Here is a 26,476-nt window from a genome sequence, read left to right on the forward strand (position 1 = left end):
TTAATATTTACGAGTTAAATCAGGAATATTTTAATGAAATGTTTAAATTCTCACTTTAATTGTTAAACTCAAAATAATAATAATAATATACAAATTAAAAAAATCCAGTCGCATGCACAAATACTACAAATACTAAAAATAGAGACGGATCTATGAAGGGGCCAAGAGCACGTGTCCGCTCACATCAGTTCGTTATATATATATGTATATATATCTTGACAAAATACTAAAGGAAAGAAGGATGAAGGTGCACCGAGACATCTCAACTAGGTTGGCACCTTCGATGCACCTTCTTTGCACCATCATCATACCCTAAAGCCAATAGTGTTGCATTCCATTCAAAATAGAAGAGTATGTACACAGAGTTTGAAGATAGCTTATACAAAACAGCTGGGAAAGGGGCAACGGGATTACAAAAAAGCCTTCCACTTAACATCAATAGTGGAGGCATCATAATTACAAAATAAAGAAGATTTAGTGCACCAAGGACCAGCCAAAGAGAGGGCATCATCCGACACACGGTCATGGTGGTTGAAATCATCTTGAAAGATTCTTTTGTTCCTTTCAAGCCAAATGCACCATAGAACAGCTCTGATGAGGTTGCTAATAAGTATCCCAGCCTTAGTGTTTAGTCTTATGCTCAAGAGATAGTTGAGGAGATTAGTTGTTGTTTGAAATTTCTATAAGAGGGAAGTTTGGGAGAGACGAATCCAGAGGTTTGGTGTATAGATACAATTTGTGAAGAAGTGATCCACATTTTCAGAGTTGTTCCTGCAAAGAACATACCAGCTTGGACTGAGACATCTGTGGAGGCTCCTTTGTTGGTGTTTGTCAGTAGTGTTAAGGTCATTTTGTAGAATACACCAGAGGAAGAATTTACATTTCTTGGGGGTGTAAAATTTTCATAAGTTTCCCAGATTGATGGAGGTAGTATTTATAAAGTTGCCATAAAGATGTGTTTTCATGGACTTCACAGAAAAAATCCTATAAGAAACAAGTTTCCATATAATCTTACCCTTGTCCAGATTGTTTGAAGGATGGGGCCAACTAGTTGTAAGGTCAAGCCAAGCACTCTGTTCATGTTGTACAACAGGTCTTTGGGGATTGAGGTTCCAACAGTTTAGGGTATCATCCCAAGCATCTTCAACAATCATGAGAGGATCTGTGCTCAGAGGATCTTCAACAGCAATCATAAACTTTCATTTTAGTATTTAAAATTCTCATAAAATATTAAAAATACTTAAAAATTAATTTTCATATTAAACAAAAAAATTATTTTTATCCCTGATTGAACATCAAGTTTTTCAAATCTATAGCCAATAGTTACATTATATATTTTTTTCTAAATGAAGTTGGTACTACGTATTAGACACAAATCGAGATTCAAGTGATGTAGGATACATATTTTTAAGTTCAAAAGAATTATATAGACACAAATTTAGAAGTTAATGAGCTAAAATTTTAACCTTATGTAAAGTTGTGCCCTCTATCCCGAAATTTTGGATATGCCATTGTTCATATGTCTGTTAGTTATACTTCCTTTTGCAATATTATATGACTTGAATATTATATCAATGCATCTATAATTAGATTTAAAAGAACTTGTGCCTTCCTTAGATAAAATACTAGATTTGTCACTGGCTAAAAGATATATAAAGTCTAGTATTCGTCCTCACACACATGCATTATTGTTTTTTCTAGCATATCTAGAGTTTGTTTGAATTGACTTTTTAAATACTAAAAAATAAATACATTTAGAAAAGTCAATCCACATCACCCTTAATACTGTCAACAAATAACTTTACCTTTAATTTAAAACAATGGGAGTTGTTCCTAGCATGTCTAGGATGACTTTATAAATGTTCAAAATTAATTTTTTTCTTTTGTATTTAGAAAGTCAATCCAAACACACCTATAAGATAGCAACAAATAACATTGACCTTTTTAAATAAAGTTTGTAGTACTAAGGAAAACAATGGGATGGATCGAAAGTGTTTAATTTTTTTAATATATTGATGAACATTCAACACTTCGTATTTAATAGATCTCTATGAAGAGATGAAAAGCAAGGGCAAGAAAACAACTCCCGCACAAGAAAGTTCATACACAATCTGAGATGATATAAGGTTAAATTTACCTTCACCCATGAGCTTAAGCTTTTTGGTCAATCGGTGATGTAAGATGGTATCGGAGCAGTTGGTCTAGGGTGAGTCATGTGTTCAAGCCCCCTAGAATGTTTTTTCTTCCCAATTAATTGATTTCCACTTGTTGGACTTTTCTCATGAGCTTAAGTTTTTGGGTAGCACAATCTAACTAATCACCTGGGAATGGTCATAAGGTAGCCCTAGTTGGGTGCATTTTCTTTGTGCATCTCCTTCCACCACTCACATAAAAAAAATATTAAAATATTTTTAAAAATAAAAAAATAAATTTAAATTTTGTCACATGACAAGTTATGATTGGATAATTTGGTGGGAAGTACAAAATAGGTGCTGTCCGGGATGAATCTATTTATTCAAATACAAATTTGTTATTATTGACTTCCATATTTTAATCATAAAATAACCGATCTTTTACTTCGATAGACAGTATTTCAACAATTTATTTATTGTTACATTGGATATAATAGAGAGAGGAAAATTTGGAGTTCTTAATTTCCCTCCAATCACATCATCAGCTTCAAATTCAAACTTTCTTGAACATAACAGGGAATGGAGAATCATTCAAGGCAAGAACCCTCTTTCCGTTCTTGTAAAATATTCCCACATCTTTGCAGATTACTTTGCAGTACTTACACACTGTTGGACAATGCACCAACTTGTAATTATTGCCATACTTCTCAATTTTGAACCAATTTCCCACAGTCTCCCGCCCTGGATTCCCTTTCACTCCGCCGATCGTCACAAAATACTGCTTCAAATATTGATCGAATTTGCCTATTTTCCATACCGTCGATTCGCCGCATCTCGTGCTCGCCTCGAATTGGATGTTCAAATCAGTGGAAACTCGGACCACACCTTTTTTAGGGTTTATGGGGAAAAATGTCGCCGCAAGACCGTGTAAATATTCGTAAGATTCTGGGAGGATGTTGATTGGACATTTTTCTTTTCCTTGTTGGATACTGCCTATGCTTAATCCGCCGCTGTTTCTGCTGTAAACTGAGAGGATGTAGTATTGATCGCTTGATCGGAGCTTCTTTCCGTCGGTGTCAAGGACGGCATCCGGTGAGACGTCGGCTCTGCAGAAACGTACCTCAGAAGAGACGATGACAATGAAAAGAAAACTCAGTAATGCAAAGTTTTTCATTTTTATATTCCTGTTTTGTCTTTCAGTGATTTTTGTTTTCTTATGTGGATGACATTGGGATTGAAAAGGTTCTCTATTTATAGGAAATTAGAGAAAGAGATATTGGAATTGCTCACGGTTTTTCTTGCTCATTGTATTGTTTTCCTGGCGGGCCGCTATTTATGTGTATTAAATATATTTTTAAACGAATTAGTTTTCTCCGAGGTTAAAAAATATGAAAAATACTAGATCCACGCTCATTTAATTGTCCAACTATAGTTTGTCATGGGATAAATTCTTTTCTCACAATTTTTTTTATAAATATTTTTTAGTTTTTTCATGTGGTTATTGGAATGGACTTCAAAAAGATTAGACGCAAGATGCACCTAAAATATTATTCAAAATATATTTGGTCAGAGCGGATTTCATCATCCAAATTCAGACTAAATGATTTTAGCGATTTCCACTAAAAATAATATAGTACCGGTAGCAATGGATGGAACACAAGGAACCCTCGAATTTCTCAGTTAAATGGTTTACACTCTAGGGGGTTGAAATTGTTTTGTTGCCAGGAAATTAAATTGAAAGTAAAGTGTCAAAAGTCTATGCGAGAAGACCTAGCTTGGGTTATGCCGGAATTTTCCTATTCAATGTAGTCGATCATAGAATTCTCATTATCAGAATTATATAATAGTTTATACCTAACCAAATTAATTGCAAAAGCCAATTAATTTGTCCAAATCAACTAATTAGTCCAATTCAAATCAATGAACACCATGCAAATTTAATTTTACCTAATTGCATAAAGGTCTAGGGCAAAGTTAGGTGGAGTATCTAATAGGAAAAGCCTTAATTAAATATTTGGTTGATTCGATTCTAAATTGGTTAGAACAATACTCATCTAAATTGATTTGCAAACAAACCTAACCTATTGCTTCTAGGTGATAAACACAGATTATATGTCACGTATCAAATGTTAATCATAAGCTATAATTATAAAATTTCCAAGTGTCCAATAATATAATTATAAACAATAAAAACAAAATTGAATCCGACAATTACAATCATCTAGTTCGAAAACTCATAAATACATTAGAATTGGAAAAGATCCTAAAACTCAAGCTAAAAACGATTAACTTAGTCCATAATTGTCATCATAGACAACATCAAATTGTTTTGATACATTCTCAGACGACTAAGAACAAAAGAAAAGTGGATAGAAATTGTATAGGAGTCGACTGAGATCCAAAATCCCTGTGATAAATTAACCTAATTCGATAAAATTCTTATTTATAGAAAAGGGCAAGTATTGCAACTCTCCAAGGTAATGTCACAATGCTGGATTTTGTTGTCGCAACGTGTGCAACTGTAGCATAACAACACTCTTGATTTACATTCTCGCCAGCATGCGTGATTCCGTGTCTGTCAATGTTCGGAGTGTTGTAATGCTCTAATGCAACGTCGTAACGCTGCATGAAATATCAACTTCTGCTTTCCAGTGTAAAGGCAGTGTAAGGGAGGGTTGCTAGGCTTCACAAGGATATTTTGGTAATTTTGACCTTCTCTTTCTCGGTTGATGCAATTAAGCTTCGTTTTGGTTCATTTTAGCTCCATTCTATCACTATCCTATTCCACCACCCAGGTACTCGAAACCTATAAATAGATAAATAAGCACATAAGATCCAAGAACAACCTCGAATTAAGTAGAGCTAGATAGCACATTTTTCGATACAATCAATATTCTTCTCTCTAAATTTTCATGGAAAAAAGAAATTGTTCTTCAATTTTGTAGCAATTTAGTTCTTCAATTTTATGTGTTAAGTTTTTTTAACGTTAAAATTTGTTAGAATTTAAGTCCAATTGTGAAAAAATATGGTTGATTTAATGACATTATCATATACCATGAAATTGATTATTTAACTAAATGTATTTATAAGCTACAAAGATTAAATCGTTACAAAATAAAAATTTACCCTTTATTTTAGTAAGTGGTAATAGTAGAGAAAATAAATTGTTACCAATTTAAGAATATATGAACCAAATAATTACATACTGAAAACAATGAAAAATGGTTACTTTCAAATATAGTAAAATGAATCAAAATATTTACAAATATAGTAAAAAAATCACTATCTATAAGTGATCACTGATAGACAGTGACATTTTGCTATATTTGAAAATACTTTTACAATTTTTCTATTTAAAATTTAAAGTATATGAACAAAATTTTTACCAACCAACTTCATAGACATTATGATCATATTTTGTACTAAAGAAAAAACATTTTCAAATATGTTACATATTTCAGAATGAAAGAAACAACTTTAGAATAAAATATGAAAGAAACAAACAACCTTTTATTTATTTATTTATTTTTATTTTGTCTAATCACAAGGTTCTTAGTATTACATTATTACACAATAATATCGATTTTGATTATTAAATAGTTCACTGGCTTTTGGAAACTACAGACAATCAATCGGTTTCTAAAGAAATCGGGGGATTCACATTGACTTTGACAACAACTTTTTGACCAAAGCCGAATCAAATTAAAATAAAATCGTTCAACCCATAAATATGATGTGTATATAACTTTTAGTTTCTTTTACCCATAAATCATGTGACTTGGAAAAAAGTATTTTTTTAAAAAAAATTATTTTTATTTAAACGGTTTTAACAAAAATGGTTGAAAATATTTTTCAAAAGTTATTTTGAGTGGTTGTGAAACGCTCCAATTTTTTTTTCTAAAACGACTTATTTTTAAAATTAAACACTTGAAAATGCATTCCGAGCACACTCAAAATCTCATACTGGTAGGAAAGGAAATGATAAGTATAAAACTGAGAACAATAATATTTATTGAAATGAGGTCTTTTGGATAGTTTTAAAAATAAAAAGTCATGAGAATTTATGTCTAAAGTAGATAATATAATACTATTATCCTTATTACCATTATAGTAGTACGAAAGTATAAGTACATATGAATGATGTTATGTTTGGACAAAATGACATTTCAAAATTTGAACACAATATAAAGACATTCATTCTATGTTAAACAATTAACTACTAACTTTCAAAGTCTATATAGTTTAGAGTAATTGACATGTACTCTGTTCCTCGGGATCGAAGGCTTGAATCTCCACTTGTTATATACTAAAATGACCATCAACAGACAACATCTACCTTTTTTGTGATGACGTAATATCCTTTATATTTTTTCGACGACTTTTTAACGAGTTGTTTTTACATATCTTCTAACCAATTGTGAGTCATTCAAGTTACCATCTCACATGTATTTATGATGGAATCCACATTTCTTCAACATCACTTTGGTTGCTGCAACATTCTCCAATACTCTAGTAATCGAAAACGACATGTCAATTTTGGTCCAAGGCTTGCCATTCAAGATCCATGTCATTGGACCAATGGAGAAGCTCATAATCCATATATGATCTGATTCCAGTGAACTAAAAACCCTTTCAATACATATAGTTTTCTGGCGATTGATCGACACAACGACTCGACATAAAAACTTCTTAGTTGCTTCATCATTGTCCTTAGGTCCCAAAACAGCATAAAAAAACCAACTTGCAGGCTTCCCAAATAAACTTGAAGCAATCTGAAGTTGAATTGATGAACTTTCTTTGTTATGAAAATCAAACCATTCTGGAACTTACACTTCCAGGAAGCTTAAAATCAACGGTAGATCCCTAATGCATAAGAAATAAGTTCAGATATGAGAGGAGTTGAAAAGACATGTTTGGGAGTGATTTTGAAATTATTACAAATCACTTTTGTCATACTAAAAATCACACCAAACACATGTTTAGTCATTCAAAATCAATTTTGATGGTATGGAATCCACAAATGATATTAAAATGATTTTAAATTTTTAAAGGCATGTTTGTGAATAATTTTAAAAATGAAAAAAGTGATTCTATGATGATTATTATAAATATAATGCAATATGTGGTTTCATTTTATTGTGTTTAAAGGAGGTTAGATTTTGCCAATGCATATGTGGTTGGTAGTTTCTCTACTTTTTTAGAGATTTTCTTAGAGTTTATTTTTCTTTTGGCACCATGGATTCTCCAAATTGATATTTTTTTAGTTTCATTGTTTGTATGTTATTAGGTTTGGTGTATATATATTATTGTTATAATTATAGATAACTTATTTGGTTTATATGTTTCGTTTTATTTGATAATCCTAATGCAACCTCTTTTGAATTTATTATTATTTTTTTGTGTGAACTTTCTTCTAGTTTCACTTTATATCTTTGTGAAGAAAAATAAAATTTTTATTTATTCATACGCTTTAACGAACACCACCCCCCACACCCATAAACAGGCTTCCTAACAGACTTTGTAATTATATATAGAGAGAGGTTACATTTAAGTTATTTAGGAGTTTTACACCTCTATTTTTGTACAAGATCTGTAAAGAAAGATAAATCTTATCTCTGTAGTCTTCAATAAAGGAATTATCTCCCTTCCCGTGGATGTAGGCATCACCTTGCCGAACCACGTACATGTTTGTGTTGCTCTCTTCTTCCTCTTCCTCTTTATTCATTTGCATGCTTGATTCTCTTCTTCATTGTTTACGAATTTCACAAAGAAATCAAGAACTTAGAGAGAAAAGGAGTTTTTGTAAACGAACTGAGAGAGAGAAAAAGAATTTTTTTTACATGAAGAGTTTTTGCTCAGAGTGAAATTACTCTCTTCTTATCGAGGTAGTGGAATCAACCATATGGTGACATCTTAGCTGAACTTCATGGCCTCAGGAGAACCTTGCATTCTACTAACCTCCTTCGTGGACCAAACTCCTTTTCATTTGCGTCTGAAAGACGGATTTAGCCCAACAAAATTGGTATCAGAGCAAAGACATTTAAAGATTTCAGTTCTTGAAGAATCAAGATTCAAGATTCACTCCAAAAATGGCAGTAACAAGATTTGAAGTAGAGAAATTTGACGGAAAAGGAGATTTTGGCCTTTGGAAGGCCAAAATTAAAGGCATCCTTGGTTAGCAGAATGTTGGGGTTTGTGCCCTAAAGTCTCATGTCCTATAGTTTGTAAACAACTTTGTACGGACACTTGTGATATATAATATATATGATATTTACTTCACCTCCTGACTTTGCACATTTAGATGTTTTTTATTTTACCACAAACCAATAAACTTAATATCCCTGATTGTCTTTATGTAACTTAAGCATATATATAGTGACATACAAGTAGATATTGTCTTAAGTGACAACCAAAATAGTCTGTAATATATAGATATAGGAGGGAAACCTTATCCTGGTAACACTACGGACATGGTCCGCTTTGTGAAATTGTTATAAATGTTGTGACTTGTCATAGATGGTCTGATCTTGATCATTCATGTAGTGGATATGCGAGCGGGGGCATCCTATACAAAGAGTTTGTATAAGACCTAACCTTGAAGTGTTAATGTCTTGTCATATAACTCCGTTAATGACTGAGACTTCACTTCACTAAGATGACCATAGGTAACATAACCTCAATCTTGAGTGAGTTGGGAACTCTTACCATTGAGGGCGGTCCATTGATTTGCATGGGTGCGAGTGGCCAGAGTGCCGACTCAAACCTACTATTTTGGGGATTCGTCTGATTTGGAGCTGGGAACTTAAGTTCACAAGATGAAGTTCACTCCTTCCCCAAAGTAGGGGTAAGTAGATAGATTGCTCTCTTAAGGGCTGATCCCGAGGCTTGAACGATGTGGTTCCACGCACCTTCTCATGGCCCGAGAGGTGTTCACACATAGTAGGACTATGTTGTATTGTTCATTATAGGGATCAATGGTACTTAAGGAGGAAGATGTAATTACAGGGGCAAAATGGTAAATTGGCCTGCTGTAATTACGAGCATCTGTGAAGGGTCATCGTACTGATGATTGGTTATATCCAATGGACATAGAAATATATCTATGGCAAGAAGAGTTCAATTGTCGATCTTTAGTGGAATGCCTGGTAGTTAACGGATGGTGGATATTGTGACTAAAGAGTTTATTTAGTTATTCACGTACCGTTTGAGCTTCGAGCCATAGGTCCATAAGATCCCCTTGGTAGCTTGGATACAAGTTGAGAGTCAAATTTTGGGTCAGTTTGAAATGCTCAAATTGACAAGAGGGAGTTCGATTATATATGATATAATTGAACGAGTTAATTAAATATGATATAATTAACTTTATGTATGAGATACATTAATTTGGAAGAAATTAGATATAAATATGATTTATATCTAGTAGAGGAAAATATTATAATTAACATATGATATTAATTTATATGTTATGAATATGATGAGATCACATTCATTGGACGATTATAAAGGAAATGGGATGGCGTCTCTTTTGTTCTAATAACGGATGAGTGTATTGAAAGATCACTTTGAGATGCATAAATAGCTGACGGTGTGTTAAGCATGAGATGCACGAACGTTGTGTTAAAGAGAGTATCATTGCTTAGAAAATCAGTGCCTATATAATAGTGCCTGCACGATCGCTTACATATACGATATTGCTAAGCGATCGCTTACCGATTACACCTTCGCACGCTATTAACTAAATGATCGGTTACCGATCGTTTAGCTCCCGATATTTACTAAACGATCGTATAGATGATCATTTAGTTTTTTCTATACGATCGTTTAGACAATCGCTCACTCTTTTCCTACACGTTCGTTTAGACGATCGCTTACTCTTTCCTACACGATCGTTTAGACGATCGCTTACTCTTTTCTACACGATCGTATACTTCACCCAAACGATCAAGCATCTTGTCTATGGGATAGACGACCTCATCTCCCACTTGCTTGATTGTTGTGTACGGTCTCTCTTCCTCCTTCCCTCTACCAAATCCGAACAAAGCCCACACTTTAGATTCTCACTCCAAGAATACTGAGGGCTAAAAGTGGTGGTGTCATCTTCGTTTCCTTTTGTTCGAGTGGTGATTGTTCAAGGTAGACGGTTGGGTTTTAGACTCGCTGTGAAGAAGAAATCTTCATCTGGTATGATCTCTTGATCTCTTTAGCATTATGAATGCATATTAGTATGTTTGAATGTATATGTGGTAATTCTTTTATAATGAATTAGAAAGATCCGCTTCCGCTCATAGGTACTCTTGAATAAGAGTTCCTTTACAAAAGGCTCACAAGGCCTTTCTTGTTCCATCCACTCAGCCAAACACTGTGACAAGTCAAGAAAAGGAAGAATGTAAGCTGGCAACTTATGGTATGTTAGTCCTAAACCTTAGTGACAATGTTTTAAAACAAGTCATTGATCAAGAGACAACTTATAGGATTTAGACAAAATTGGAAGACTTATATGCCATTAAAGATCTTCCTAATAAAATGTACCTTAGGGAGAGATTTTTCACCTTTAAAATGGATTCATCAAAACCACTTTCTGATAATCTAGATGAGTTCAAAAGAATTATTGCTTAATTTAAGAATCTTGGGGAGAAAATAGGAGAATGAGGCATACGTGCTTCTAAATTCCTTACCAGAATATTATAGGGAAATACAAAATACATTGAAGTATTGAAGGGACAGTATATCTACTGATGCAATCATATCTGTCCTAAGAACAAGGGAACTTGAGCTTCAAACAGTTAAAAAGGAACAACCAAGTGGTGAAGGGTTGTTTGTGAAGGGAAACTTAAACCCAAATCAGTCAAAGGACAGAAAACTTCAAACCAAAATACCTAGAGACCCTGGTTTAACACCTACAAAGAAATTGATGTAGAAATGGTTTACATTAGGAACAACCAAGGCTATAAAATTGAAAGCATTGGATCTGTCTCTATGAAACTCAAGGATGGGATTGTCAAACTACTCAGAAATGTGAGACATGTTCCACTTCTAAAGAGAAACATAATCTCCCTAGGAATGTTTAATGCAATTAGGTGTGAGTATAGGGGTAAGGGTGAAACTCTTGGGGTTCTAAAAGACTCAACGGTGGTCCTTGTTGGGGAGAAAGTTAATGACTTATTTGTGGTTACAGGTGTTGAGATGATGACAGAGGCATATGTTGCCACACCAAATGATATGACAAAAGCTGACATATGGCACAAAAGGCTGTCTCGCATAAGTGCTAAAGGGCTAGTAGTTTTATCTAAACAGGGAATTCTACCCAAGGGAATTTTGGACAAGCTAACTTTTTGTGAACATTGTGTTTAGGGGAAAGCAACCAGACATAGCTTTACCAAAGCATAACATTCAACAAAGAAAATTCTTGACTACATCCACTCAGATTTATAGGGACCAGCTCCAATACCTAGCCTAAGTGGCTCGAGGTATTTACTTTTCTTTATAGATAACTTCTCAAGGAAAATTGGGTTTTCTTTCTTAAATCAAAAGACCAAGTATTTGACAAATTTAAAGAATGGAAAACTCAATGATTGAGAAGAAAACCTCTAAGGAAATTAAATACCTAAGAACAGATAATGGGCTGGAATTTTGTAGTGAAAAATTCAATAAATTTTGTAAAGAAACAGGCATAACTAAGTACAGGATAATAAGATATACACCCCAACAGAATGGGGGTAGCAGAGAGGCTTAACAGGACTATTATGGAAAAGGTCAGATGTTTACTCTCAAGATGCCATTCTCAGTGAAAAGTATTGGGCTGAGGCTGCAAGCTATACAGTGTACACCTTAAATAGGTGCCTTACCATACATCCCTAAACTTCTTAACTCCTGAAGAAAAATGGTCCAAACATCCTTCTAATCTAAACAACCTAAGGGTATTTGGATGTGTTGGATACATACATCAAAATCAAGAAAAACTTAAGTCTAGGATTGTGAAATGTATGTTCGTTGGTTCACTGAAGGTAAAGGACTTTAAAAATATGGAATTCTGTTGAGAAAAGAATTGTGGTCAGCAGGGGATGTCACTTTTAGAAAAAAGAAATGTTTATGCAGAAAGAGAAGACTACAATTGAGATACCTAAGAGTCCTACTACTAGAATTGAGGTGGAGGCTCCTAAAGGTAAGTCCACTAGTAATGATCCTCCTAGTGATTCAAAAGAGGAAGAGGAAACTACAAGACAACTGATATAAAATACTGAAGCTCAAACATATAAACCAAATTATAATATATATATTATATATATATATATATATATTATATATATATACACCAAAACCTAATAGCAATACAAAACAATGTAACTAAAAAATATCAATTTGGGGAACCATAGTGCCAAAAGAAAAATAAACTCTAAAAAAACTCTAAAATAGTAGAGAAACTACCAACCACAGATGCAATAACAAAATCTAACATCCATTAAATACAATAAAATGAAACCACATATTGCATTACATTCATAATAATTATCATAGAATCACTTTTTTCATTTTCAAAATTACTCACAAACATGCCATTAAAAATTTAAAATCAATTTAATATCATTTGTGGATTTCATACCATCAACATTGATTTTGAATGACTAAACATGTGATTGGAGTGATTTTTAGCATGACAAAAATGATTTGTAATCATTTCAAAATCACCTCCAAGCATGTCTTTTCAAGTCCCTTATGTCTGAACTTATTTCTTATGCATCAGGATCTACAGTTGATTTTAAGCTTCATAGAAGTGTAAGTTCCAGAATGGTTTGATTTTCATAACACAGAAAGTTCATCAATTCATCTTCAGATTGCTTCAAGTTTATATAGGAAGCTTGCAAATTGGTTTTTTTATGTTGTTTTGGGACCTAAGGACAATGATGAAGCAACTGAGAAGTTTTTATGTCGAGCCGTCGTGTCGATCAATTGCTAGAAAACTATATATATTGAAAGGGCTTTTAGTTCATTGGAGTCGGATCATATATGGATTATGAGCTTCTACACTGGTCCAATGACATGGATCTTGAATGGCAAGCCTTGGACCAAATTCGACGTGTCGTTTTCGGTTACTAGACTATTGGAGAATGTTGTAGCAACCAAAGTGATGTTGAAGAAATTTGGATTCCATCATAAATACATGTGAGATGGTAACTTGAATCGCTCACAATTGGTTAGAAGATATGTAAAAACAACTCGTTAAAAAGTCGTCAGAAAAATATAAAGGATATTACGTCGTCACAAATAAGGTAGATGTTGTCTATTGATGGTTTTTTCAGTATATAACAAGTGGAGATTTAAGCCTTCGACCCTAAGAAACATAGTACATGTCAATTACTCTAAACTATACAGACTTTGAAAGTTAGTAGTTAATTATTTAACCTGGGTTGAATGTCTTTGTACTGTGTTCAAATTTTGAAATGTCATTTTGTCAAAACACAGCATCATTCATATGTACTTATACTTTCGTGTTACTATAATGGTAATAAGGACAATAGTATTATATTATCTACTTTAGACATAAATTCTCATGACTTTTTGTTTTTAAAACTATCCAAAAGACCTCATATCAATAAAGATTATTGTTCTCAATTATATACTTATCATTTCCTTTCCTACCAGTATGAGACTTTGGGTGTGTTCGGAATGCATTTTCAAATGTTTAATTTAAAAAATAAGTCGTTTTAAAAAAAAAAATTGGAGTGTTTAGGAACCACTCAAAATAGCTTTTGAAGAATATTTTCAACATTTTTTGTCAAAAGCATTTACATAAATATGAGTTTTTCAAAAAAAATACTTTTTTCTCAAGTCAATCTGAATGACATCTTAGAGATAAGATGATTTATATGTAAAAGAAACTAAAAGTTATATATGGATGAAATTCAAAAATATAGTATTTTTTTCAAACTATTGACAAAAATGGGGTATATGAAAAAGTATTTTTAAAAATAGGTGGGTATTGAAACTATTACAAAAGTAGGGTAGTGAAATCGTGTACGGGGTACACGATTAACGTTTAATCGAGTCAGCATCACGTCGGCTGACTTGGTTGACCGGTCATATGGAGACTCGTGGACCCGATCCATGATTTGTTTTTCTTTTTTAAAAAAAATAGATTGACTAATTATTTTCTTTTAATTGGAGATGTACAACAATATTAAAACTTTAGGAACGGGTCCACAAATTCCTTCATTATTAAACTTAATTATATATTTAATCTAAATGAAAACATAATTATTTTGCATTCATATTAAAAAAAATGTCATGATATTAAAGAAGATTTACAATTAGTTCTTTAATTTTAAAATAAAAGTTTACATGAAATTTAAAAATGACCTCCTGGCCCTTACTCCTCATAGGGGTTGTCTTCGTGTCCCTCTAAATTAGGTTCACTCTATTGTCATTGTCATCTACGACAAATACGTCTTCAATCGGTGTCAGCAACATTGAGTCGTCTTGTTTGTTGAATGATATCTTCTATGTTGACTAATGTTTACGGATACATTGAACTCAACTCTGGTAAGTTATGCTGCACTAAATAGTGTTATACATCTCCGATAAAATTATTCTGTACAATGAATAAAATTAGTATTAAACAGTATTCATATCATATATGGAAAATGTCTAATTTTAAATCTCTTACTATGCAGTAATAGAAAACGCTGTCAAGTGTGATAAATCGCCTCATGATTGAATCGTACTAAGAAAAGTAGTCATCTGATACAACTAGCCCATTTGTTAAGTCTCCATGTACACAATGATCATGTCATCCATGCCAGTAGGATATATATTCTGCGTGGATTCGACGCCAATCTTGGTCGTACTTACCTCTCAAATCAATCTGGTGTAGTGTTGGGAGTATATAAGACAACGAAGGTATCGTTTGTCACAGACCGAATTGTCTCAACGCGCAATCTGGATGATGTCACTCTACTATATGGAAGCATATAAGAGGGCTAACGGTCAACCAAATGTTTCACCATCACGACAGTAATCAGGTAGAGATGACCAAATCTATTGTTGTATGGCTTCCAAATAATCTGACAAAAAAAGAAGATAAGTATACATCCAAAATGTTTTAAATGTTCATTTATATATACATTTGTTACCTGATTGTGCATCAGTCTGTCAAATATTTTTCGGTACACGAGTAATATATTTGCTGACTGTTCAGAAGCAGCTAATACACCACTCCATCTAAAACGAAATAAATATATAAATGAAATAATACCTGGCACTAAGTGGACAATGATTTGGGGCCTGTAACTGGACTTATGGTGCTATAATTGGAAATCTATCATAAGCCCATAGCTGTAGTAGTATCAGTGGCCCTACTATTTCCAACGCTTGGGTATTGGTAGCCCAACAAAGTTCTCTATACAACCATGCAAGACATGCACCACCCCACGAGTACGTACCAGCATGCTCGAAATCAGACAGTAGCGGGAGGAACATGAGATGCACTAGAGTATTTGACTTGTCAGTGAATGAAAATGCTCCAATAAGCTGCATAATGTATGCTTGTGTATATCTACGTAGGCTGATGTCATCGGCATCGAGAGGTAATTGGGACGCCAACCAGAGGATACTCAATCTTGAGCATTTCAAATCATCTGGTAGAACATCTAAGAGCTCTTCACAAACATTCCTCCAATTATATTGTAGTGAACCTGTCAATGGTTGTCTGTCCACTCATAACCCAAATTCTATGGCAACATCCTACAGCGTGATTGTACATTCACCATAAGATAGGTGAAATGTGTGGGTTTCTGGTCTCCAACGCTCAACTAGAATAAATTTGATTTGTGCCATGCCAAGAAAACTTGCCTGTTCAACATAGGGAATAATGTGATGATCAAATGGGATAGTATGTTGTGCAAATGTCTCTCTTCTCCGACAACTCAAAACTACTTTAGAAGAACTATCCCACACCGATTATGAACAATGCGTATTTTGTTGATATAATTGTACAGGATTAGAAGGACCAGGCTCCATTACCTAAGAAGTTCAATTACATTACATAATAAAATCAATCACATAAAAGATACATAAAAAATACATAAAAAGATACAATTACATGAAAAATAAATTCATTACATAAAAAGTACAATTACATAAAAGGAAACAATTACATAAAAAAATATAAGTACATAAAAGATACAATTATATGAAAAATACAAGTATATAAAATATAAAGTTATATAAAATCCAATTTCTAAGTTCAACATATAAGATCTAAATATTCTACATTTAAATCAACCCAAATCTAAGATCCATAAACTATACATTTAAATCAGACCAAATCTAATATCCATGAACTATACATTTAAATCAATCCAAATGAAAACAAAATAATATATCCATGAATCATATATTTAATTCAGCCCAAATGCAAACAAAATAATATATATATATATATATATGAATCAATATTCATTTTTATAAACATATACATATATTTCTAGGTTCAACCCAACAACTACATAATCATCCAACAAATTAATCATAAACAAATTTAAAAAAAAAAAAAAACAACAACAACAACAAATAGGCAAACATAATCATCCAGAAAAATAGCCCAACAAAATCTAATGTCTAAGTTCAACCTATATCCAAAAATAAATCATGAATCCACAAACAACCCATAAGTTTCAGCCAAATGCAAACAAAATGATATAATATATATATATATATATATATATATAAAGATTATATATTGGAAAACAACGTAGGAAAAAAAAATTACCTCAATCGAAGAAAATCGAAGGAAGATGGACGGTTTGATGGAGAGGGAGGAAGACGAACGATTTAATGGAGAAGGAGGAAGACAGAGGAAGATCGAAGTTTTGTTTGGACGGACAGTTAAATTTTCGAATATATTGGGAGCTTTTCAGACGATGTTTGGATGGAGGAAGACGGAGGAAGATGAAGGAAGATCAACGAAGAATGTTTCAAATGAGGAAGAAAAAGGCCGCGCGGTGGTTTAATGGAGAAGGAAGTTGTGTACCCGGTACACGACTTAACGATTACCTCAACTAACGCTGCATGACTGCCACATTGGCAGTCTACTCGTGCCAAATCAACAGGCACTCGTGTACTAGGTACAAGATTTAGAGCTACTCGTGTACCGAGTACACGATTTAGGCATAATCGTGTACGGGATATACGATTAAAAAACATATTTTTGTCAATCTTTTCAACCCTACCATATTTTTGTTAATATATATTAAAATAATATTGTTTAAAAAAAAATCGTTATATACACATCATATTTATGGGTTGAACGATTTTATTTTAATTTGATTTGGCTTTGGTCAAAAAGTTGTTGTCAAAGTCAATGTGAATCCCCCGATTTCTTTAGAAACCGATTGATTGTCTGTAGTTTCCAAAAGCCAGTGAACTATTTAATAATCAAAATCGATATTATTGTGTAATAATGTAATACTAAGAACCTTGTGATTAAACAAAAAATAAATAAATGAATAAATAAAAAGTTGTTTGTTTCTTTCATATTTTGTTCTAAAGTTGTTTCTTTCATTATGAAATATTAACATATTTGAAAATGTTTTTTCTTTAGTACAAAATATGATCATAATGTCTATGAAGTTAGTTGGTAAAAATTTAGTTCATATAGTTTAAATTTTAAATGGAAAAATTGTAAAATGTATTTTCAAATATAACAAAATGTCACTGTCTATTAATGATCACTTATAGATAGTGGTTTTTTGCTATATTTATAAATATTTTGATTCATTTTACTATATTTGAAAGTAACCATTTTTCATTGTTTTCCGTATGTAATTATTTGGTTCATATTCTTAAATTGGTAATAATTTAGTTTCTATACTATTACCACTTACGAAAATAAAGGGTAAATTGTTATTTTGTAAAATCAACAATATTTTTTCACAATTGGACTTAAATTCTAACCAATTTTAACGTTCACAAAAATTAACACATAAAATTGAAGAACTAAATTGCTACAAAATTGAAGAACAATTTCTTTTTTTCATGAAAATTTAGAGAGAAGAATATTGATTGTATCGAACAATGTGCTATCTAGCGCTACTTAATTCGAGATTGTTCTTGAATCTTATGTGCTTATTTATCTATTTATAGGTTTCAAGCACCTGGGTGGTAGAATAGGGTAGTGATAAAATGGAGCTAAAATAGACCAAAATGAAGCTTAATTGCATCAACCGGGAAAGGGAATACCAAAATATCAAAATGTCCTTGTGAAGCATAGCAACCCTCCCTTATACTGCCTCTACACTGGAAAGCAGAAGTTGATATTTCACATAGCATTGCAACGTTGCAATACTCCGGATATTGACAGACACAGAATCACACATGCAGATGAAAACGTAAATCAAGAACGTTGTTACGCTACAGTCACACATGTTGCGGCAACAAAAGCCAACATTGCGACATTACCTTGGAGAGTTGCAATACTTGCCCTTTTCTATAAATAAGAATCTTGCCGAATTAGGTTAATTTATCACAAGGATTTTGAATCCCAACCGACTCCTACACAATTTCTCTCAACTTTTCTTTTGTTCTTAATCGTCTGAGAATGTATCAAAACAATTTGATGTTGTCCATGATGACAATTATGGGCTAAGGTAATCGTTTCTAGCTTGAGTTTTAGGATCTTTTCCAATTCTAATGTATTTATGAGTTTTTGAACCAGATGATTGTAACTGTCGGATTCAATTTTGTTTTTATTGTTTATAATTATAGGAAATTTTATAATTATAGCTTATGATTAACATTTGGTATGTGACATATAATCTGTGTTTATCACCTAGAAGCAATAGGTTAGGTTTGTTTGCAAATCAATTTAGATGAGTATTGTTCTAACCAATTTAGAATCGAATCAACCGAATATTTAATTAAGGCTTTTCCTATTAGATACTCAACCTAACTTTGCCCTAGACTTTAATGCAATTAGGTCAAATTAAATTTGCATGGTGTTTATTGATTTGAATTGGACTAATTAGTTGATTTGGACAAATTAACTGGTGCAATTAATTTGGTTAGGTATAAACAATTATGTGATTCTGATAATGAAAATTTTATGATCAACTACATTGAACTCGAGGGTTCCCTGTGTTCCATCCGTTGCTACCGGTACTATATTATTTTTAGTGGAAATCGCTAAAATCATTTGGTATGAATTTGGACGATGAAATCCGCTCTGACCAAATATATTTTGAATAATATTTTAGGTGCATCTTGCATCTAATCTTTTTGAAGTCCATTCCAATAACCACATGAAAAAACTAAAAAATATTTATAAAAAAATTGTGAGAGAAGAATTTATCCCATGAAAAATTATAGTTGGACAATTAAATAAGCGTGGATCTGTATTTTTCATATTTTTTAACCTCGGAGAAAACTAATTCGTTTAAAAATATATTTAATACACATAAATAGCGGCCCGCCAGGAAAACAATACAATGAGCAAGAAAAACCGTGAGCAATTCCAATATCTCTTTCTCTAATTTCCTATAAATAGAGAACCTTTTCAATCCCAATGTCATCCACATAAGAAAACAAAAATCACTGAAAGACAAAACAGGAATATAAAAATGAAAAACTTTGCATTACTGAGTTTTCTTTTCATTGTCATCGTCTCTTCTGAGGTACGTTTCTGCAGAGCCGACGTCTCACCGGATGCCGTCCTTGACACCGACGGAAAGAAGCTCCGATCAAGCGATCAATACTACATCCTCTCAGTTTACAGCAGAAACAGCGGCGGATTAAGCATAGGCAGTATCCAACAAGGAAAAGAAAAATGTCCAATCAACATCCTCCCAGAATCTTACGAATATTTACACGGTCTTGCGGCGACATTTTTCCCCATAAACCCTAAAAAAGGTGTGGTCCGAGTTTCCACTGATTTGAACATCCAATTCGAGGCGAGCACGAGATGCGGCGAATCGACGGTATGGAAAATAGGCAAATTCGATCAATATTTGAAGCAGTATTTTGTGACGATCGGCGGAGTGAAAGGGAATCCAGGGCGGGAGACTGTGGGAAATTGGTTCAAAATTGAGAAGTATGGCAATAATTACAAGTTGGTGCATTGTCCAACAGTGTGTAAGTACTGCAAAGTAATCTGCAAAGATGTGGGAATATTTTACAAGAACGGAAAGAGGGTTCTTGCCTTGAATGATTCTCCATTCCCTGTTATGTTCAAGAAAGTTTGAATTTGAAGCTGATGATGTGATTGGAGGGAAATTAAGAACTCCAAATTTTCCTCTCTCTATTATATCCAATGTAACAATAAATAAATTGTTGAAATACTGTCTATCGAAGTAAAAGATCGGTTATTTTATGATTAAAATATGGAAGTCAATAATAACAAATTTGTATTTGAATAAATAGATTCATCCCGGACAGCACCTATTTTGTACTTCCCACCAAATTATCCAATCATAACTTGTCATGTGACAAAATTTAAATTTATTTTTTTATTTTTAAAAATATTTTAATATTTTTTTTATGTGAGTGGTGGAAGGAGATGCACAAAGAAAATGCACCCAACTAGGGCTACCTTATGACCATTCCCAGGTGATTAGTTAGATTGTGCTACCCAAAAACTTAAGCTCATGAGAAAAGTCCAACAAGTGGAAATCAATTAATTGGGAAGAAAAAACATTCTAGGGGGCTTGAACACATGACTCACCCTAGACCAACTGCTCCGATACCATCTTACATCACCGATTGACCAAAAAGCTTAAGCTCATGGGTGAAGGTAAATTTAACCTTATATCATCTCAGATTGTGTATGAACTTTCTTGTGCGGGAGTTGTTTTCTTGCCCTTGCTTTTCATCTCTTCATAGAGATCTATTAAATACGAAGTGTTGAATGTTCATCAATATATTAAAAAAATTAAACACTTTCGATCCATCCCATTGTTTTCCTTAGTACTACAAACTTTATTTAAAAAGGTCAATGTTATTTGTTGCTATCTTATAGGTGTGTTTGGATTGACTTTCTAAATACAAAAGAAAAAAATTAATTTTGAACATTTATAAAGTCATCCTAGACATGCTAGGAACAACTCCCATTGTTTTAAATTAAAGGTAAAGTTATTTGTTGACAGTATTAAGGGTGATGTGGATTGACTTTTCTAAATGTATTTATTTTTTAGTATTTAAAAAGTCAATTCAAACAAACTCTAGATATGCTAGAAAAAACAATAATGCATGTGTGTGAGGACGAATACTAGACTTTATATATCTTTTAGCCAGTGACAAATCTAGTATTTTATCTAAGGAAGGCACAAGTTCTTTTAAATCTAATTATAGATGCATTGATATAATATTCAAGTCATATAATATTGCAAAAGGAAGTATAACTAACAGACATATGAACAATGGCATATCCAAAATTTCGGGATAGAGGGCACAACTTTACATAAGGTTAAAATTTTAGCTCATTAACTTCTAAATTTGTGTCTATATAATTCTTTTGAACTTAAAAATATGTATCCTACATCACTTGAATCTCGATTTGTGTCTAATACGTAGTACCAACTTCATTTAGAAAAAAATATATAATGTAACTATTGGCTATAGATTTGAAAAACTTGATGTTCAATCAGGGATAAAAATAATTTTTTTGTTTAATATGAAAATTAATTTTTAAGTATTTTTAATATTTTATGAGAATTTTAGATACTAAAATGAAAGTTTATATAATTATTAGACATTTTTAAGGGACCTATTAAAGTTAAAATTGAAAGTTTAGATATTTATTAGTTAGAATTTTTTAAAAGAACGATTAAACTATGTAAATTTAAAATAATGATAAATAAATAAAAGCAAAAAAATTTTATGTAAAAATAGTGTTTGTATGTCTTAATTTTCAAAAACAAAAAAACAATAACCAAATAGTTACCGAACCATCCTAAAATTTAAAAATATTTGTATATAACATGTAAATATATGTGATAAAAAATATAAATGGTTACGTCTTCTTCTAATCCATTAGTAGTGTATTAAAATTATATATATAGAATTGAAATTTTAAGAAATAAAAATGCGTATATCAGATAAAAGAGAAACCCAAAGAGCAATAGGTTGCATCTAAGTAGTATGCTCCTCCTCCCTTTACACTAATAAAAAAATATTTTTAATAATTTTTTTAAAAAAAATAAACTGCCATGAGACAGTTTTTAATTGGGTGAAGCGGGTGCAGCCCATGCTGCACCTAAGTTTTTTCCAAAACCAAATGCGTCCCACTTGGTTCAATCTCAAGTCACCAATGACAACATAGGTTCACTATCCAACCACTGAACCATGTTTCGTCTTTCTATCTTAAGGGGGCATGCAATATTATATATTCCATAGGTAAATACATATTTTTTATATTTGATAAAAGATATATATATACATAAAAGATGGTGGAGCTCACAAGGTTAGATGGGATATCATCACTAAAGATCCTCTCGTGATTGTTGAAGATGCTTGGGATGATACCCTGAACTGTTGGAAGCTCAACCCCCGAAGACCTCTTGTGCAACGTGAGCAGAATGCTTGGGTTGACCTTACTACTGGTTGGCCCCATCTTTCAAACAATCTGGATGAGGATAAGATTGTATGGAAACTTGTTTCTTATAGGATTTTTTTTCTGTGAAGTCCATGAAAACACATTTTTATGGCAACTTTATAAATACTACCTCCATCAATCTGGGAAACTTATGAAAATTGTACACCCCCAAGAAATGTAAATTCTTCCTCTGGTGTATTCTACAAAATGGCCTTAACATTGCTGACAGACACCAACAAAGGAGCCCCCACAGATGTCTCAGTCCAAGCTGGTGTGATCTTTGCAGGAACAACTCCGAAAATGTGGATCACCTCTTCACAAATTGTATATATACAATAAACCTCTGGATTTGTCTCTCCCAAACTTCCCTCCTACAATAATTTCAAACAACAGCTAATCTCTTTAACTATCTCTTGAGCATAAGACTAAACACTAAGGTTGGGATCCTTATTAGCAACCTCATCACAGTTGTGATGAGGTCGAAAGGAACAAAATAATCTTCCAAGATATGATTTCAACCACCATGACCGTGTGTTGGATGATGCCCTCTCTTTGCTGGTCTTTGGTGCACTAAATCTTCTCTACTTTGTAATTATGATGCCTCTACTATTGATCTCAAGTGGAAGGCTTTTTTTAACACCGTTGCCCTTTCCCAACTGTTTTGTATGAGCTATCTTCAAACTATTTGTACATACTCTTCCATTTTGAATGGAATGCAACACTATTGATTTCGGGGTATGATAGAGGTGCTAAGAAGGTGCCAATCTAGTTGGAATGTCCCAATGCACCCTTCGATCCCTCTTCCCTTTAATATTTTGTCAATATATATATATATATATATAACAAACCGATGTGAGGGGACACGTGCCCTTGGTCCCTTTATAGATCCGTCTCTACTTTTAGTATTTGTGCATGTGACTGGTTTTTTTTTATTTTTATATCATTATTACTTTGAGTTTAACAATTAAATTGGGAATTTAGACATTTCATTAAAATATTCATGGGTTAACTCATAAATATTAAGATGAAAATTTGAACCTAATTAAGCTAAGACTTCTTAAAGGAAAGTAGAGATACATATGTCATTGTCGGGATTTTAAACATCTAATCTCTCTCTCAAACACAAGCATGATATCAAGTATGATATCTTAATTAATCAGTTGAGAAAACTTGATGTGTAGCATTCAAAAATCAATATTTTTCGAGAGTCAAATACATCATGTGCAAAGCTAAAAGTAATAAATGCAATCACATGAAAGACAATTAAATTGACCGTAAATAGAACACAATTTTTTTTTTGTAACAATGTATTAGGAGATCGGTAGATGCATCCAAACATCTCAACTAAGATTGACATATCCCTTAGGACAATTAGAAACACATTCAACCTTGGATTTTTATTTTTTTATTTTTTTATTTTTTGAAAAAGAGAAACATTAGACCTTAAATAATAAGTCTTAATATGTAAAATTCATTAAAAACTCACTATAAAAATAATCAAGTTGTGGAAAAATTTAAAAGCTTGACTTTGTTTCTCTCTTTTAAAAATTTCTCTCTACTCTCGAATCTTACGGAACATGATAGGTTCAAAAAAGCTTTGACGGCTAATTAATTAAAATTTTATTGGCCTTAGTCAAAAACTTGTTTTATATTCAACATGTAGATCCCCGGGTTTCTTTACAAACCAATAGACTATTTATGATATAAATTTTGTTAAATACATGATTGATTATACCAATTTGATAATCAATAAAAATATTTACTCTTTTTTTTCTCTTTTAAAATTATAGAAATATGAACTTTCAAATTTCTTATTGTATCTTGAATAAAGGTAGTAAAGAAAAGTTTTACACAGAATAATTTCGTGAGAGAGAGAACAAGCCATTTCGATCTATAAATAGAGAGCTTTTACAATCCCAATCATGCACTTGAAAAAAAAATCACTGAAAAACTAAAAAATGAAAAGCTTTGAATTACTGTCTTTAATTTTCATTGTCATTGTTGCCTCTACTGAGCGACAACAATTTTGCAGAGTCAATGCCTCGCCGGAGGCGATCCTCGACACCAATGGAAAGAAGCTCCGAGGTGGCGATCACTACTACATCCTCCCATTTTTCAGCAGAAACACCGGCGGATTAGCCCTTGGAAATATCCAACGAGAATACAGTAATGAATGTCCACTCAACGTCGTCCCAGAACCTTACGAATATTTCAATGGTCTTCCAACGACGTTTTCGCCTGTAAACCCTAAAAAGGGTGTCATTCGAGTTTCCACAGATCTGAACATCCAATTCGAAAGGAATACGATGTGCGCCAAATCGACGGTGTGGAAAATAAGTAAATTCGAGCAACAATATTTAGTGACAATCGGCGGAACGAAAGGAGATCCAGGGCCGGAGACGATGGAGAATTGGTTCAAAATTGAAAAGTACAATAACAATAATATATACAAGTTTGTGTATTGTCCAACGGTGTGTAAGTATTGCAAAGTTATGTGTAAAGATGTGGGGATTTTTGTCAAGAATGGAAGGATGGCTCTTGCTTTGAGCGATGCCCCATTTCCTGTTATGTTCAAGAAAGTTTATAAATGAAAAGCCGAAGATCAGAAAATAAATTATTAAATAAGAGGTTGATTGATTTTTAGAACTTTTTCCTTCATCTCCAGTGGGTCGAGTTCATGAAAGAAATTATCCTTTTAATGTTGTAATATTTTAAATATTTAATAGATTTTAGGTGAAAAGTTACCAAAATTTGGTCCCCAATGTGGGTATGAGAGTTATGTGAGAAGAAACTAAAAAAAAATTCCAAGTGAATCGAGGTTGAATCTTGTATGAAATCGTGGAAAAAAAAGAGAGATGTGTTCATAAATGTAAACTTGATTTTCTGAGAATTTTATATAAGATATTATGTGAGGTGAGGAATCTGCTCTATGAACACGGTGACAAATCCAAAACTTTGAGGGAAACAATTTCATATAAGATATCATGTACTTCTAAATTTGTATCTATATGATCCCTGAACTTTAGATGTATATAATAGATCCCTAAATTTTTTATTGTGTTTGATATATTCTTATATAGTTTCAAGTTTATATTTCATAGATCTTTTACATATCTACATTCGATAATTTTAAAAATTGATTGTAATATCATATATGTACAATATGATCTATTAGATCTATATGTCTAATAGTCATATTGTACGTTCTTTAAGGAAAAAAATTAATATACTATCAATTATTTACTAAATTAAAATTTTAAGAGTCAATTAGTTTAAAAAATCATTTTTTGTCCAATAAAATAATTATTTTTACATTTTTTTTGAATATGTCTAAAACATATTCTATAGTGTCCCCAAGATAGTACCAAATCTCATCCATAAACTTATAGACTTTTTAGGCTATATACTATAGTTTGATCCTCTTTTATGTCTCTATAAAAAGTATTCATATATAGTCATGGGTCCCTTATAGATAGATTTAATATCATTTTAATCTTTTATGTCAATAAATTTAATCCTATTAAACCAATTTAAAAAGATTAAACTCAGGTTGCTAACCTCATTAGAATCTTAAACTAAAATATTCATTTTAGTTCATTTTAATATTTTTACAATCATGACATTTACATAATAATATAATTGAGTTAAATTTGAATCTTAGATCATTTAAAATCTAAAACAAATTACTTAAGTGAGAAATAATATTGTAAATCAAATTTTAACAATATATGAATTATAGAAACAATTATATTTTTTATATTAATTT

At 32.3% G+C, this 26,476-nt stretch overlaps 3 protein-coding genes across 3 annotated transcripts; 2 read left to right on the forward strand and 1 right to left on the reverse strand.

Annotated features, from left to right (window-relative positions):
* Positions 1 to 2,476: 2,476 nt before the first annotated feature.
* On the reverse strand, positions 2,477 to 3,428 carry LOC120083636 (miraculin-like). The gene has a single exon (XM_039039471.1). The coding sequence runs from the start codon at positions 3,304 to 3,306 to the stop codon at positions 2,686 to 2,688; it is 621 nt and encodes a 206-aa protein (XP_038895399.1). The 5' UTR covers positions 3,307 to 3,428; the 3' UTR covers positions 2,477 to 2,685.
* A 16,191-nt stretch (positions 3,429 to 19,619) lies between these two features.
* LOC120083634 (miraculin-like) lies at positions 19,620 to 20,571 on the forward strand. The gene has a single exon (XM_039039468.1). The coding sequence runs from the start codon at positions 19,742 to 19,744 to the stop codon at positions 20,360 to 20,362; it is 621 nt and encodes a 206-aa protein (XP_038895396.1). The 5' UTR covers positions 19,620 to 19,741; the 3' UTR covers positions 20,363 to 20,571.
* Positions 20,572 to 24,668: 4,097 nt separating this feature from the next.
* LOC120082526 (miraculin-like) lies at positions 24,669 to 25,368 on the forward strand. Its single transcript, XM_039037728.1, has one exon. It carries the CDS (start codon positions 24,669 to 24,671, stop codon positions 25,299 to 25,301), a length of 633 nt encoding a protein of 210 aa, XP_038893656.1. The 3' UTR covers positions 25,302 to 25,368.
* Positions 25,369 to 26,476: the final 1,108 nt, after the last annotated feature.

Source organism: Benincasa hispida, chromosome 8, assembly GCF_009727055.1.
Source record: "Benincasa hispida cultivar B227 chromosome 8, ASM972705v1, whole genome shotgun sequence".
In the NCBI taxonomy this organism is placed as follows: Eukaryota; Viridiplantae; Streptophyta; class Magnoliopsida; order Cucurbitales; family Cucurbitaceae; genus Benincasa; species Benincasa hispida.

What these genes read in the sequence shown, in the direction of transcription:
- LOC120083636 (XM_039039471.1), bottom strand. Translation starts at nt 3,306, where the DNA reads ATGAAAAACTTTGCATTACTGAGTTTTCTTTTCATTGTCATCGTCTCT.
- LOC120083634 (XM_039039468.1), top strand. Translation starts at nt 19,742, where the DNA reads ATGAAAAACTTTGCATTACTGAGTTTTCTTTTCATTGTCATCGTCTCT.
- LOC120082526 (XM_039037728.1), top strand. Translation starts at nt 24,669, where the DNA reads ATGAAAAGCTTTGAATTACTGTCTTTAATTTTCATTGTCATTGTTGCC.